This window comes from Danaus plexippus, chromosome 31, assembly GCF_018135715.1.
Source record: "Danaus plexippus chromosome 31, MEX_DaPlex, whole genome shotgun sequence".
Classification (NCBI taxonomy): Eukaryota; Metazoa; Arthropoda; class Insecta; order Lepidoptera; family Nymphalidae; genus Danaus; species Danaus plexippus.
In genome coordinates this window covers 110,016-125,648 of record NC_083558.1, presented here as the reverse complement: position 1 = coordinate 125,648, position 15,633 = coordinate 110,016, and the positions used below count along the sequence as shown (strand labels likewise).

Below are 15,633 nucleotides of genomic sequence, written 5' to 3'. Positions count from 1 at the left end.
GCATACCTGGTAGAATTGACCAGGAGTCAGATGTTGGCTAGCGATAGTTGCTGCTAGTTTAGATTATATAACTGTCTTAGTCCAGGAGTCATATAGCACCAGGAACAGCGTTTACTCACTGACTCGCCAGTCCTTGCAGGCCTTTGAACGTCCCCCTTTAAAGAGATTATACTCTCTCTTTGCTTACTTCAACTTTCATAGCAACAGGAACCGAATTAAGATTAGTTGAGCTTATCGTTTGGTCTACAGCACCGGACTCGTGTTTGTCCGAATTTGGTAAAGGTATAAGGATCCTATCAAATCACCACACAGATTTTACTAAATGTTTATTAATCAGTCTATATCATTATTATGCTACTGTTTTACCATAGACTAACTTATTTAATTATATTTTTATTACAAATACGCAAGTCTATGGCAAATGAACGGAAACTCCTTACGACTACCTTAACGTGTCCTATTATATATATATAGAGTATTCCTCTCGACTATTCTAGCCCAGTTCATCTATAAATTTATCTTTTTGTACTTAAAACATTACAAATATATATTATTTCAACTCGTCAGTCCTTCTGTTGTGTGACACGTGGTGCGAGTGTTGCCACCACATTAAATATTATTTATATCCTGTTGTTGTTGCTGTTGTTGTTGTTGTTGGCCGTCTGTGATCTCCTGAAGGGTTGGAGTATTGAATCCAACACCACCGACGCTGCATTCACTTTGCTACATCTACAAAATAAAATAATAATAATAATAATGGATTTGTATTTTTATACACAGTTTTTTTGTTTACTGTTTAATGAACATGAATAAAAGCGTGACGTATATTCTGCACACCCTGTAGTCTATCCCGGCACCAGGCTTCAAGTTATAGGTCTACATTATCCTGTTTCTGATTAACATTATATATGGATAAACTTGTCCGTATGTTTGTTATCCTTTCACGCCAAAACTCCTATATTGATTTTGATGTAACTTTTCTACAATACGTGTAATACGTGCTGACATACAGCATACAACGCGTCTCACTCCGTGTAGTGGAGTGACACGGACGATAGATGGCGCTGATTGTTGATATATTTATATAATTTTAAGCAATCGTTTCGCGTGTTTGCGTGTGGAGTCGCGGGTAAAGCTTGTATGTGTTATGATCACCTGGGGAACATGTCCGTACAGCGGAGGTCCGTCCAACCGGAGAGTACCTCGTACAGCAGAGTGTCGAAGGCTCGCTCCGAGGGCAGCTCGCCCGTCAGCATCCTCAGAGCAAGACTGCATATGTTATATAATAAATTTAGTATTTAACAACGTCGAATTTAAGACTCAATTACTTAATATTTGTTTAAGAGACCAGTTTTAACAAAAACGAATTAACATTGACAAACGCACAGGTAGAGGTTCTGGTATCACAAGCACGCACATATACTGTCATGCCAGAGGTTGGCGATGGAATCATCCTGTATTTGATCTTTTGTAGCTTGTTTCGATTACAAACCTTCACAGAACACCATATATATGAGAGAGCTCGACTGACCCGTTTATCCTTGCCATGGTGCCATAAGGCGCGTTCAGTTTGGAAGTCGCAACCAGGTTCTTGCAATACAGCAACCACACGCAGTCCAGGTCCGTGTAGCTCGTAGTGCTGGAAGCGTCGCTGGTGAATGAGCTCTGCAGGTGGTTCAGGGCGTGAGTGTTGGCGTCCAGGTTACGAGACAGCTGGTGCTGGATGTTCGCATTCAATGAGTCGCGATTGGATAGCTGACTCACCACCATCCTGGAAAATAAATACATTATATTAGTGTGATTTATATCAGAACCACTTTTGGTGTTACTACTAAAGTTGACAGTCTTGAGGAACTTGTCGTGCTGGCTGTATTTAGTGCTCTTACTTCAAGTTTGCATTCTTAAACTACACACGGAGCGTCACCAGCTCCTCTTCACTCTACAGTCCACATAATGAATGATGATAGTGCCATATAAGGACTTGTGAATGTAACTTGGAAACTCTCCGTATTGAGTCAGCCTTCTGGTAAGGATACATGTATCTGTGGACCTAAGGAAACCTCGAAATGCGCAACCTCTTATTAGTCTTGGTAAATGTTTTATAATGATAATGACTTAGTATTTTTGAAGGCTCGTCCCAGGTGTATGGCGGCGCGGGCGGTGCTCATTCCCATTTCCAGAACATTCTCCAGGAGGTTCTGGCCGACCTGCCAGTCGTCAGGATCCACGCGATTTTGTCGTTTCCTGTTATTGAGATGTCTTATATGAAACTAATATTTTAGGGTTACTACTCGTTATATCATGATTTTTAAAAACACCATGATCCCCAGACGTCATTCACATCTCGTCTAGGTTATCGCGGTTGCTGCAACGTAATCGAAATGTCGGGAGTATTTAATTTTAAAGATAATAAAATAACGCGTCATCATCATCATCATCATCAGCCTATCGGAGTCCACTGTTGAGCAAAGGCCTCTCCTCCCATGGAGAAGGTTAGAGCATTAATAACCACGCTTGCTCAAGACGGGTTGGCGATTTCAATCTAATAATTTGAAATTATAAGACCAGGTTTCCTCTCGATGTTTTTCCTTCACCGTCCGTCAATATTAACGCGTAGGGATCCGAAAATATTAGTTTCATTTATATGAATACTCGCGAAATTCTTAGAAGTCTTGTGATGTTTTCTTTTAACGGACAACTTACATGTATCTTGACTGATCCTTTATAAGTAATGTTCAAACACCTGGCGTTACTTACTAAGATGGTAGATACTTAAAGGTCTCATCTAAGATACTGAATGCTAGTATAGTTCATGAATCGCGCGGGACCGCTCCACGCATGTTTCTTTTAAGTTATAAAAGAAAAATAAAAAAGATATTGCCTTTAAATTAACTTCTAATATGTATAGATATCAATATTTGTATGATGTGTCGGGTAACAATAGAAATAAGAGCCATTATTAAAACTACCCCCCTATTAATAATAGATTTTTGAACGGGAATATTTTTATTAAGACCTTTTATATTTTTAAAGTTACTCCTCCACAAATTCTTCAACCTTCATTAAATTATAAATTAATTATTAAAAATGATTGTAGGTAATAAAATAATCGTTAATGTCCTTCCGTTCATAAATTCTTAAGGAAGAGATAGTTTATTGCGAGCGTGTTTATATGCGAGCTGGTGGGTGGTAGGCGGCAGGTGGTGGCTCTCACCCCAGGGTGTCTCCGAGCAGCACCTCGCTCCGCCTCGCCTCCACCTTGGACGGTTCCATGAACAGAGCGTTGAAGGCGAACACGTCTGGATCTTTCAACATCTTGGAGCGAGAAGACTCCTTAGAAAAGACAATATAAAAATATTAATCTTTTCGTCACAATTTTTGGAAAAGGTTTCCAATGTATTAGTTGTTTATTCTAAGACAATAATTACAAAGGAAGCAATCACTAGTCCCACACTAGAAACTATTTACATGATCTGCCTTCAAATATGTTTGATATTTATAAACCATAACAACTTTAAATAGGAACTTCACTTTCACTAAGGTCGACCCCTGACCTCACCCACCTGATTCTCCCAGGCCATGACCTGTATGTTATGGAGCAGCATCACGTCCAGCGTGAGGATGCCGAAGGACAGCAGGTTGGTGCTGTTGCTGACGATGACCCTCCTGCCGCTGCCTGCCTCCGTGAAGTTCTCTCCGAGGTACATGTGTCTCAGCTCGTTCATGACGATAGTGACGTTCCCTTCCACCAGACTCTCGTTCAAAGCCTTCAAGAGCCGTCCGAACTCGTTGGTAGTATTCTTTGTCCCTTGCGCCGCTTCGAAGTCCGTGTCGGAGGTGATCCAGTCGTGCAGTTCCATGACCTTCTCTATGAGGTAGCTGGTCATGGTGTTGCTCTGCATGTAGTCGTCGTAGAGGTTCTCGTCGTTGTAGTATTCTTCGTAGTTGACGTCGGACTTCAGACCGGCGATGTATCCGTCCGAGAGCTTTATCCCGGAATCTATGAACACGTCGGGTAAAGTCGGCTTGAATTCTGGTATTTTAATATCCGGCAACTTCGCTTGGTCCTTCTTTTCTATTTTCTTTTCTGGGTGATGTAAGGACGTGTCCTGGGCCGGATGCAGCTGATGTTTCGATATCAAATTCTTATCTTCTTTCTTCTTCTCCCGATTCGCCACTATGTTCTTGAATATCGCCAGCTTCTCTAATATAGGAATCTGCGCGTCCTCTTGTTCCTGGGTCGCAGTTTCCTCTGTGGTGGTTGTGGTTGTGGTCCGTGCGGCCGGTGGATAGTAATTGGCGTATATCGGTTCCTGCAATTAAATAATACAACTGTACGAACTCTCACGCAACACGAAAAACAACGTCACTCGTTCTCGGAAGAGCTTAAGTTATAATCTGTCATGTGTTTGGGTATTTTTTTTTAATTTTAGACAGAAGAAATAACAAAAGTGTTCCTGGAGATCACCAGATCGCAGCTGAGGGCTCATCCATACGTTCACATTCTATAAGTCTGTGGCAGATACATCAACATAACTTGTACTCAGCTACGAGATTTCATGACCCGAAAACCGACAGTTACAAAGTTAAACAGCCGGTTAGTAGATAAAGTATTAAAGTACATAGATGGCAGCCCCTACTGAATGTCTTTCTCATTCCGTCTCGTCTGTTGTTGATGTTGTTGTCGTTGTTTTGCGCTCACCCTGGTCTCCTCGTACATCTGGCGCGGGCTGTAAGTGTCTGCGGCGCTCCATCTGGTGATGATGATGGTGGCGAGGACCAGCGCCCCGCACACCGCGAAGCACGACGCGCTGGCGATCACCCACACCTTCAGAGGAACCTGGGAACGCAGAAAGACAACTACGGATGTATTATAAACAGAGTTTTCAAGATCCTTGTGTTACGGAGCGTTAAGTGTTTACATTTATAAATCTTGTCACATTGTAGTGTTAACGTAGGTTATTGAGTGAGGGACGGGAAGCGGTCGGTGTATAGTGTGACGATAGGAACTTGAACTGTGCATCCTGTGTAGACAGGTTCCACAAGAACCAGAGGAGTGCAGGGACAATAGCAATACGACTTCATCAACATCTGTTCGATAGAAAAGCAACGACCTTCCACACACCTTCATTAACTGACTCATTTATTACTTTAAACACACTTCTTGACGCAACTAAACTTCCAGTAGTGTATACACCCCTGCGACCGGTGGTAAGGTCTGTGTCACCGTATCCGCTGTCATTACGTACTGTTACACTCACAGTTCAGTCAGTGAGTGGAACAAATTATATTAATGCCATACAGTTAGTTACATACCAGGCTGAGATCAACATCTCCACTAATTGTTTAACTAACAAAGTTAGATAATGGTTTAATATTAACTGTCGTAACTTTTGTTTTGTTAAAAAACAAAGGAATTTAACTACGAAATCTAGAAATATTGAAGTTATGTTAAGCTAGAACATCACAAGACAATAATTATAATGAAGACGTTATTTGAACTGCGCGTGTAACGCGAGACGATGGTCTGTCGCAATAGGAGTGCTGACTAACTCACTGGACGTGATGTAGGGAGCCGATACTTCAATCTTTTTAACTAACTAACGAAATTAGTTTAAACTTTAAACAGCTGTTACGGTACAAGGAATAGTTGGTAAAGTGACCTATTTAACTGACATCCAAATACTATAAATGCGGGAGTTTGCGCGACTGGCTGTGTGTTTGTTTCTCTTCCACACGAACACTACTGGACGGATTTTCATCAAACTTTATCAGGATGTAGCCAAGACATCGGAATAGGACAGGTAACTAACACACTATACATTCGTATACATTCCTCGCTGAAGAAATTTCCTTAATCCAAGCGAATGAAGTCATAGCTCGGGACGAAAGTTCTGAGTATTCCATGGATTCACTGTGCGGGCGTCGGGACCAGCGCTGCAGGGAGAGGAGCTTCAACAGCGCCTGGGACTCGCAACCCAGGTGTAGGTTTATGGGCTTCTATCTAACGCGCGTTAAACGCTCAATTCTATATTAAAATATATATGTACGCAAATGATTTTAACTTTTTTTTTGTGAAAGGTGGCAAACGAGCAGACGGCCTACTTGATGGACAGTAGTCACCGTCGCCCACATCAACAACAGAAATGTTGCGGATGCATTGCTAAGCTTGGTTGTTGAGGGAAAGGGAGGGGTGGGAACACGGAAAGGGCAACCGGCTCTCTCACTCATCGGACGAAACGCAGTCATTTAAGGCTACTTCACGCGATCTTCTGTGAGGGTGGTACTTCCCCGGTCGAGCCAGCCCATGTTCGAGCTGTTGTTACTTGACCACAGCGGGGCTCTAGCACCAGTATGAGATGGGCTATCGGGTTATAAGGGGTTTTCCAATAGGGACGCTTGAACTTTGACAGCTGATTGCGGCCATGTTGTTTGAGTGACAGCTGTCAAATGCAGTTTGTTATATTCATTCCGTCCTCCCAAACCACCATGGCAGGTTACAGTGTCGAGCAGCACGTGCAAATCATAAAATTGTTTTATGAAAATGGGTCTTCAGTTCGAGCAACGTTCCGCGCACTTCGCCCGTTTTACGGTCGCGATGATCGTCCTGCCGAGTCGACTATCCGTCGATTGGTGGACAAATTCGAGTCAACCGGGTCAGTTAACAATCAGCCGGTTCCCGTGCGTCAACGTAACGCGAGATCTGCCGAGAATATCGCCGCTGTGCGCGACAGTGTCCTCGAAAACCCGCGGCAGTCAATTCCGCGTCGCGCACAGGAACTCGGCCTTTCGCAGACGACAACTTGGCGAATTTTGCGTTGTGACTTGAGCCTGCACCCTTACAAGATCCAGCTGACCCAAGAGCTCAAGGTTAATGACCATAGACAGCGCCGTGTGTTCGCTGACTGGGCATTAGAGCAGTTGGAAGTTGACGCCGATTTTGGCAAAAAAATCATCTTCAGCGACGAGGCGCATTTTTGGATGAATGGCTATGTCAACAAGCAAAATTGCCGTATTTGGGACGAGACCAATCCACACGAGGTTCACCAAGTGGCAATGCACCCGCAGAAAGTGACTGTTTGGTGCGGATTTTGGGCCGGAGGCGTGATTGGTCCGTATTTTTTCGAAAACGATAATGGTGTGGCCGTCACCGTCAATGGTGAGCGATACCGGTCGATGATAACCAACTTGTTTTGGCCTGAAATCGAGAATATGGATCTGGACAACATGTGGTTTCAACAGGACGGCGCTACGTGCCACACAGCACACGCTACGATGGAAGTTCTGCACGAGCAATTTCTGGACATGGTCATCTCGCGCGGAGGCGACGTGAACTGGCCACCGAGATCGTGCGATTTGACCCCGCTGGACTTTTTCTTGTGGGGTTTTCTTAAGTCGCAGGTCTATGCCAACAAGCCGCAAACCACCGATGCCCTCAAAGTCAACATACGCCACGCCATCGATCAAATACAGCCCGATTTGTGCGCCAGAGTCATCGAAAATTGGACCTTTCGTGTGCGCGCCACCAACCGAAGCCGTGGCGGTCATTTGAATGATGTCATATTCCATACATAATGGGGTCGATAGACCTTCCAAATAAAAAAAAAATTTCGCAAATATCTTTCCTACATGTATTTTTTTTGCATTTCAAAGATCAAGCGCCCTTAATGGAAAACCCTATACTAAGTTAGATGAGCTGTCTATTAGTAAACCAAAGTGGACCTTACACTGGTCTTAGCGGGCAGAGCGTCCTCGGGCCGCGGGGGCAGAGGCCTGGAGCGCCGGTCACTGGAGGAGAGACGCTTCTCATAGTCGTACTGAAACATTCTGGATCTGCGAACAAAAAACGTAACGGCTTTAAACAATATCACCTCACAAAGACTCGTCATGAAGATGCTGCAAGTTGTAACTCTGAGAAAAATTATTGCTCGTTAGTTCTTAAATCTTAATACCTTCTCTTAATTTTTAAATTTTGTACTGATATGATTTAATAAGAATATATTTTTTATTTATGTTTTAACTTTTTTTATCTCAAATATTTGATTCGTTTGAATTTAAGTTTAGTATAAAACTCTGGAAAGGAATTACTCATGTAATCTTACTACAAGTTGGCGTCTCCGAACTGAATATTGACAGTTCCGAGTGTTACACTCGTAAATCTCAGTACACGACAGTATCAATGTTTGTTAAGTTATAAAATCGTGCAGTTGCTAGTTGCTCGTATTCAAAACGCCGTTGGTAACGTCGCTGAACCAAAACATAAAAATGACTTGTGTAACATTTAAGTTTGTAAGTCATTATAATATTAAGTTAAATTATCTATTTATCCTGTGCATAATGAGATCTAAGATTTTCGCGAGTTTTATTCATTTAAATGAAACTAGTATCATTCGGATAAACTACGCGTGATTTATTTTTGTAAAAAACTACATACCCCCGAAGTTTCGGATACTTTTCAGCAACCGTGACCACGGGCAGACGAGTGCATTCCTGTACGGTTCAATACTAAGGGATATTGTTTCTATGTTTACCACGGGTTTTTCAATACCGGAAAACAGACAGTCTAAACTATCAGTGTATAGTTTAATTACTTATTAATGTCTTGAACGCGTGTCACAAGTGTGTATGAGCATACTACATACGGAGCGTTAGCAGTTTTAAATTCACTAATATTAACAGATTATTGTTTTTGGGTCATTGAAATACAGACGGAAAACGCTACGTATGAAGTCCGACGATGCGGACTCGTGCTAAGCGTGGTATACTATTTCATAATACTACTTCCTTACATGTTGCGTCGAAGACTGACACACGCGAATAGACCAACGTCACGGTTACAAACGTAGGATGTGGCTGAGAATTACAACAGACGACCTGTATATATATATAATAAATATGTGTCTAGAAGGACATATATACTATAACTATGAGCTGTGTCTTCTGCCACAAACATATATATATCCAAAGCAGGACTCGGTTATAAGAGTGTTAGTTAATTAGACTATCAAATAGGAGACCTTATATTAAAACGACAGCCGCAATCTTCACTGTATAATATTTGAAACAATATATTTGTTGGTTTGGAAACAACCAAACGTATTTTAACAAGAGAGAAATGAAATCTCCGCACATTATAATATTAACGTGGATTGAATGAGAGACGTGAGACGCTTCGTGTGTAGTGACGGTGGAGACTTGTGGTAAGTATACAGAATAAATAATAATAGAATATAATTACTTTTAAGACTTTTTCGTCCAAAACATATATACGTCATCACGAAGGAAAACTCTGGTAAAAGTCGAACGTTAGAGCCGCGGCCATGTTACAAGTAACTGTTCCACATGTCAGCGCTAATTACCGACGCGTTGACGGGAGGCACACAGGCCTAGTGGCTTCAAACACTTAGTGTACTTAACGCTGAGGATACTGTTCTCTGACCTTCATGTTTTTGGCACAAAATGATTTTGAAGAAAGTCACAAATGTTGTAAAAAACAAACAAGCGAACAAACATACAACACACGCCATACATCTCACGAAATCTAAGATTTATTTAAAAAATATATAAAAATTATTAATTATAAGATTGTAAATATTATTTTCCAAATGCCTTAGCTTATTCCAAGTTTCCACCGTCACTACACACGTAGCGTCTCCCGTCTCTGATTCAATCCACGTTAATACTACGTGAGTTATAAACGACAAACTGTCAACGCTACGTGTGCAGTGACGGTTCAAACTTGTAGAAATACAACATGTGTTTGTTTGTCTGTTAGAGACAACATCAGGAACGAGGCTTTCAGCTATACGTATATATATTTGCGATTACATTTGTTAGTGGAAATAAAGGTGAGAGAGTTATCTCTGACTTGGCTCGAGGGACATGGAGAGTGGAGAGGTTCCGCAGGATCCAGTCGACCGTCATGTCACAGAAATATACCAGGGTTACGTTAAACGAGCCCCCGATCTCATGCGACCAATGTTATGCAGGATTCTCGTTGGTTTAAACTAATAGCTACAATATAATAAGTGAAATATAGAGACCATCATTTTATCAAGTTAGAAGTTTCATTGATGTTCACTTTATGAAGGCAGTTTCAGGTCTCCGTGTTTGTAGATAGAAGCACAGAGAAAATGTTAACAAACAAACATACGACGTGCAGAACTTAAAGCTGAGCTGAGAACCTCTCCGTTCGAAGTCGGTCAACACCCGGAAACGCAGTCTCTGTCACACGTAAACCATCCGGCCGCACGTCTCGTGCATGCTCTACTTGCATCGCGGGTTGATTTCTAACTTTTTACCCACGACGCTCGCTGGGAAACGTAATATCAACGTTGTTATGTAAAAAATAACAGGCAAATTAGACTTAATACCTGTTAATATCATGTTACACTAGCCTATGCCTGCGACTTCGTCCGTGTGGGCCTTGTTTTCATTTCGTTGAACTCTTCTGCTTTCTGATTCGCATGCAATCATACTCGGAGTATGTTTCACATAAAGTCTAGTCTGTATTGGGGTCAAGGATGTAGATTTGTTAAGCTAAACATACGTTTTCTATAGCATTAATACTTGCTACTGATGGCAGACATGCTAGAGAGAGTGAGGATGTGTGCGTGGCTGTTTGTTGCTCTTCCACGAAAAATTGACTTAACAGATTTTGATAAAATTTAATAGCGATGTAGCTTAGACATTGTTATATGATAGAGGCTTTAATTTGTCCTGGAATTCGGCCTAGTTCTCGCAGGATACAGCCACACGTAACGTCAGTAACGTGACTCCTACTACCCGTTGTTTTAAGACACTTTTTACATCTCTATAAACATAAGTCCAAAAGACAAGTCGACAAGTCGACGAGTCCTTCAAAGTCGACGTCATAAACTAGTAATTAATATTTCTGTGATCAGCAAATATCTTAAAATTGTTCACAATTGTTACAAATAAATAAAATAAAAGCAATACAAGGTCTGAGTCACAACGACAGTCCACACATACCCGCATGTATGTATCTTGAATATTTTTACAAATAATATTTTAGTAAACAATATTTTTAGAATTGTTCTAATGTTTATCTCCTCGTAGGTTATTGTACATTTCACTTTCTTCCACATCGACCTTTGACCCGAGGATATCTTTTTTCAGTTATCTAAACACAATCAATCATGTCACATTCGGGATGTCATCTAAATATAGGAATTGTATATCGGTGTTGACCTTGAGGTTTGAAATTATCAGTAGAGGTCAAAGGACAGAGGACGTGCTGCTGCCAAGGAGTAGAATAGAATTTAGTCTGAAAATATATATGAGAACCTACTACCATTACAAATGCCGAAGTTTAACCGGATGTACTTATATGTGTATGTTTGTTAATTACTAAAAAGATTTTCACGAAACATTACAATGATGCAACTCGGACGTCAGAATATGACAGGTTATAATCTGTCCTGAATGTCCTTGTGGTTCTCGACTACGACTGGACTAAGTCACTTGGAGGAAGTAACGTAACACAGACTACAGGCTACGCTTCCTTTAGCTTACCCTACTGTGTTGTGGTACAAGAGGTCAATGCATCTCTGAACCCAATCCCATAATCCGGCGGAAATCGGATGCAAAAACTAGTATATTATATAACAATTCATATGTGTTGTTTTTTTGGTGAAATTTTGACTGAAAGAAGTCGCTATTTCCAAATTTATGTAGGTATATACATAAGACACTTTTTAATGAGATCTAAGACTCGCGAGTTCTATTCATTTAAATGAAACTAATATATTTTCGGATGTACTACGCGTTACTTTTTGTAACCGAAACGTCGGGATTATGTAATTTAAAATAATAAAATCCGCGTAGTACATCCGAAAATATATTAGTTCCATCTAAAAGATACTTTTTGTAATTAATTGTTGAAAGGCCGTCTAAATCACTATGCTGTTTTGACTGTTTGATAGTCTGCTCGGAGTTACCTCCGTTAGAACACGTGTTACAATAAAAATATTCTCGAAAGCCTTGTTTACAACACGTAGCTTTTATATAAAGCTTGTACATAACCTACCTTTTAGAAGTCGGTAAAATGATATGCAGATAACAGCGAGCGTAAACCTTCGTACGCTATTATGATGTTGTACTTTAACAGAGCAGAGTTATTGAGTTACAGTAATTCAGTCAGTTAGAGTTTATAAGGATGAACAGCTTTCTGTTTATAAAATCTCATTTTACACAACATTTTTTGGTCACTCACATGATTGTGTGTGTTTTATTCACCTGCAGCTAATGTTTTGAAGCGCTCCGACATTCATTCCTAACACTTAGTTTATATAAAATTGATTTCAGTACAAATGCTCGCCTTTTATGTTTTTTAATTCTATTTAGTTTGTTTTTAATTAAAATATATATTTACCTGTAATTATATTAACGTTTTAAAACTTTATTTTGCGAGAAGCGACTTGAAGGTGAGGCGAATTACGCTACAGGTGAGGCAAGGCACAACTATATATATTGAACGTGAGGTACCTTAATACTGTGGTATAGATTTATATCGTGCCTTTATCATAAGCGTTTATTATAATTTATTATTTCATTTCTTCATCCTTCCTTAATTCAGTTCTCAGAGATAAATGTATATAGAGTGTTTAAACATTATCTATCAATCATCCGTCAGAGACATGTATAGTTCCTCGTGTGACTTCACTCATTACACGACTGTTGTGAGTACATCCTGAACAAACGACACGAACTCAAGACACACACACGCGGGTGCTGTTCTGATGTTTAAGCTACAACGCTGTAAAGTTTCACCAAAACCTGTACAGCAGTTTTTGAGTGAAAGTGCAACGAACATACCAACATAGAAACGTCTGAACGACCGTACAAAGGTTCAGTTGGCAAGAGTTTGGACAAAAAACGACCGATAACATATGTTTTGTTGTATGTAACCTCTACTGCGATTATATAATAATATACAAAAACCATACGTTATGCATTTCCATCAAACCTTTCAAGACGAAAAATTATCGTTTTAACATATATTTTTTAATTTAATTAAAGTAAATTAATTAAATAATCGCTTGTGAGTCACAGTAAGCGACGCTCGGCGCTCACGTACAAATCATTCAAGGGTCAAAGTTTACGGTGAAGGAACATTTACAACTGCTGCTTATGTTATGGAACAGATTCACGGCTTAACGTTATCCTTACTACACGTGTCATCGACAACTGAACGAGCGATCGAAAGTATTCAACTAAACGTTCACGAATAGTATCAAAGCAATTGAAATGCTATATACCAGTATGTTTAAAGCAAGTTTGATTCGTAACTACACACGTAGCGTTAACAGTTTCTCATTCACAACTCACCTAGTATTAACGTAGATGAATGAGAGACGGGAGACGCTACGTGTGTAGTGGCGATGGAAACTAATGGTAAGCATATAGATCAGATCTCATTTCATTTCGTGGGTTAGTGATATAATTTATACTTCAGTTTAACCACAAGTCTTCATGCGGACATTATTTGATTGGAGAAAGTTTTATATATACGAGTATGTACATCTGCTAAGACGGACATACACTTCCTTTGAATTGACCTATATATATATATATATGTGTGTGTGTGTGTGTGTATTCTTCTGAGTTTTTTCCAATCAAATGTCAAAAAATAAGTTTAGGTTCATGAATTTTTTAATAAAATCAAAATTAACCTAGATTTGTCTGGAGAAATAATATAATATAGTTCACAGTAGGAGCGGAGGTGACAACAGACAAACACACGTTATATATAATATCGTACGTGTATTTTTCAGTTGGACCCGAACCGAGTAACCTATTAATGTAAACAATGGCCGCTGGAAGTCCGCGCGCATATTAATATCGTTTTGTAATTATAATTGGATTGAACAAAAAAAAAAACATTACATACATATATACATATACTAAAAGTAATGAGCAAATATGTATTATATATTAACAAAATAAAGATGCGTTCAGCGAAAACTTTAATACGAAGTTTAGAAGATAAGACTCGACACGTCACAACTCACACTACACACGAAGCGTCTCCCGTCTCATTCAATCTACGTTAATACTATGTGTGTCGTGAATGACAAACTGTTAACGCTGCGTGTGTAGTCTGTTTCAAACGTGTGGTAAGGGTACAAACTGTGCCATATTACTTTATATCGTATCATGAATCTTGACAGTTAAGTAATATAATAACAGCGATATTCTTTTATAATAGAATATTAAAATTAAAGTAAAAAAAATAAGCAGTCCGAGTGTTTTCTGCAAGTTAAAAAAAATTCTAGTCCTTAAATTTAATGAAGAACGTTCGTTCTATAACTCTCACTAACATGTTTATAGTATTGTTAGGCGTATTTCTAATCTAACTGTCAAATAATAAATGATGTCTTTATAACTTTCTAAACACATAAGACGCGTAAAGATATCGAGATATGTTTTATACGTTTTTTCTAAACACATTGATTGGTTCAACTAATTTATTATCAAACAATAATATATTATAATTTATAATAACGTGCTACACAAAAACACAAGCAAACTCTCAATAAACAAAGAAATGCACCAAAAAAAAAGTCTCTGAGAATGTCAGATTTCATGACGAATATATAAAGTTAAAACTTATAGTAAGTCAAAGCGAGTTAAAACACTAACCTGCTTATAATATAAGTAACATAACTCACTAACTAACTGTAAAATAAACTCAAGTTAAACAGCTACAACGAGTCAACCTTCCCCCGCGGCGTCTCGACACTACTGACTGCCGTCTCCGGAGCCAGTTTCGCGTGCTGCGAGCGAGTCTGTTACGCGAAAGTTTTCATTTCGCTAACAAAATTAATTACAATAACAATACGACTTATTTTTGCTTAAATAAAAAATTCACACCTCGTCCGTCCGTGATCACGGCCGCTGCGAAGTAAACGGAACGTCGGGAGTGTGTTGTTAAAATGATTAAGAACGCGTAGTAAGTTAATATTAGTTTTACTTAAATGAATACTCGCGAAACTCTCAGATATTTTTTTGTTTTTGTTTTTAATAATAATAATGTGTTATTTTTTGATTATAAGTCCAAATTTTCTTGTACCTTTCGTTATTAAGGTCGTTATCTACTGACGTGAGCTCACCTAGCTCCTGAACTACTTCCCTGTATAGGTTCCGCTGAGAACAACAATATATTAATGCGACGTACGTGTATAAGATTTAATAAAGCTTTCAATTATTCAATATATTTTTGCCGCAAGAATGGTTTTTATATGTATTTTAAGTAACAAAAAAAAGATTTACAAGTTTATAAATGTGTTTTTAAAAATAGTTTAAAAATCTTTATGAGTATAATATAAAGACGTGTGTAAAGGTGTCGTTGTTCTTGTCGTTGGACACGGAGATGAAAACTGATCTCCATTGATGAGGATTCTCGTTTAGTTGGATGACTTTTTGACAACGTCCTAAAGTATCCTTACAACGAGTGCACGCCACACTACGAACGGAGCGTTCAGAGTTATTCACTCATAACATTACTGTATTACCGGGGGTTATTGAAAGACGGGCTAAACTTACTGTTGACGGGGTAGTGGGCGTGTTATCAAAACTAAGTCTTCTCAATTAAAGAATCGTTCAATCTCA

General features: G+C 39.4%; 1 protein-coding gene across 1 annotated transcript; it reads right to left on the bottom strand.

Annotated features, from left to right (window-relative positions):
* Positions 1–309: 309 nt before the first annotated feature.
* On the bottom strand, positions 310–14,807 carry LOC116778210 (uncharacterized). Its single transcript, XM_061525897.1, has 9 exons — positions 14,665–14,807; positions 7,728–7,833; positions 4,703–4,840; positions 3,564–4,313; positions 3,215–3,333; positions 2,116–2,244; positions 1,532–1,771; positions 1,156–1,269; positions 310–729 (listed from the first exon to the last, which is right to left on the bottom strand). The coding sequence occupies exons 2-9, from the start codon at positions 7,824–7,826 to the stop codon at positions 621–623; spliced, it is 1,698 nt and encodes a 565-aa protein (XP_061381881.1). The 5' UTR covers positions 7,827–7,833; positions 14,665–14,807; the 3' UTR covers positions 310–620.
* Positions 14,808–15,633: the final 826 nt, after the last annotated feature.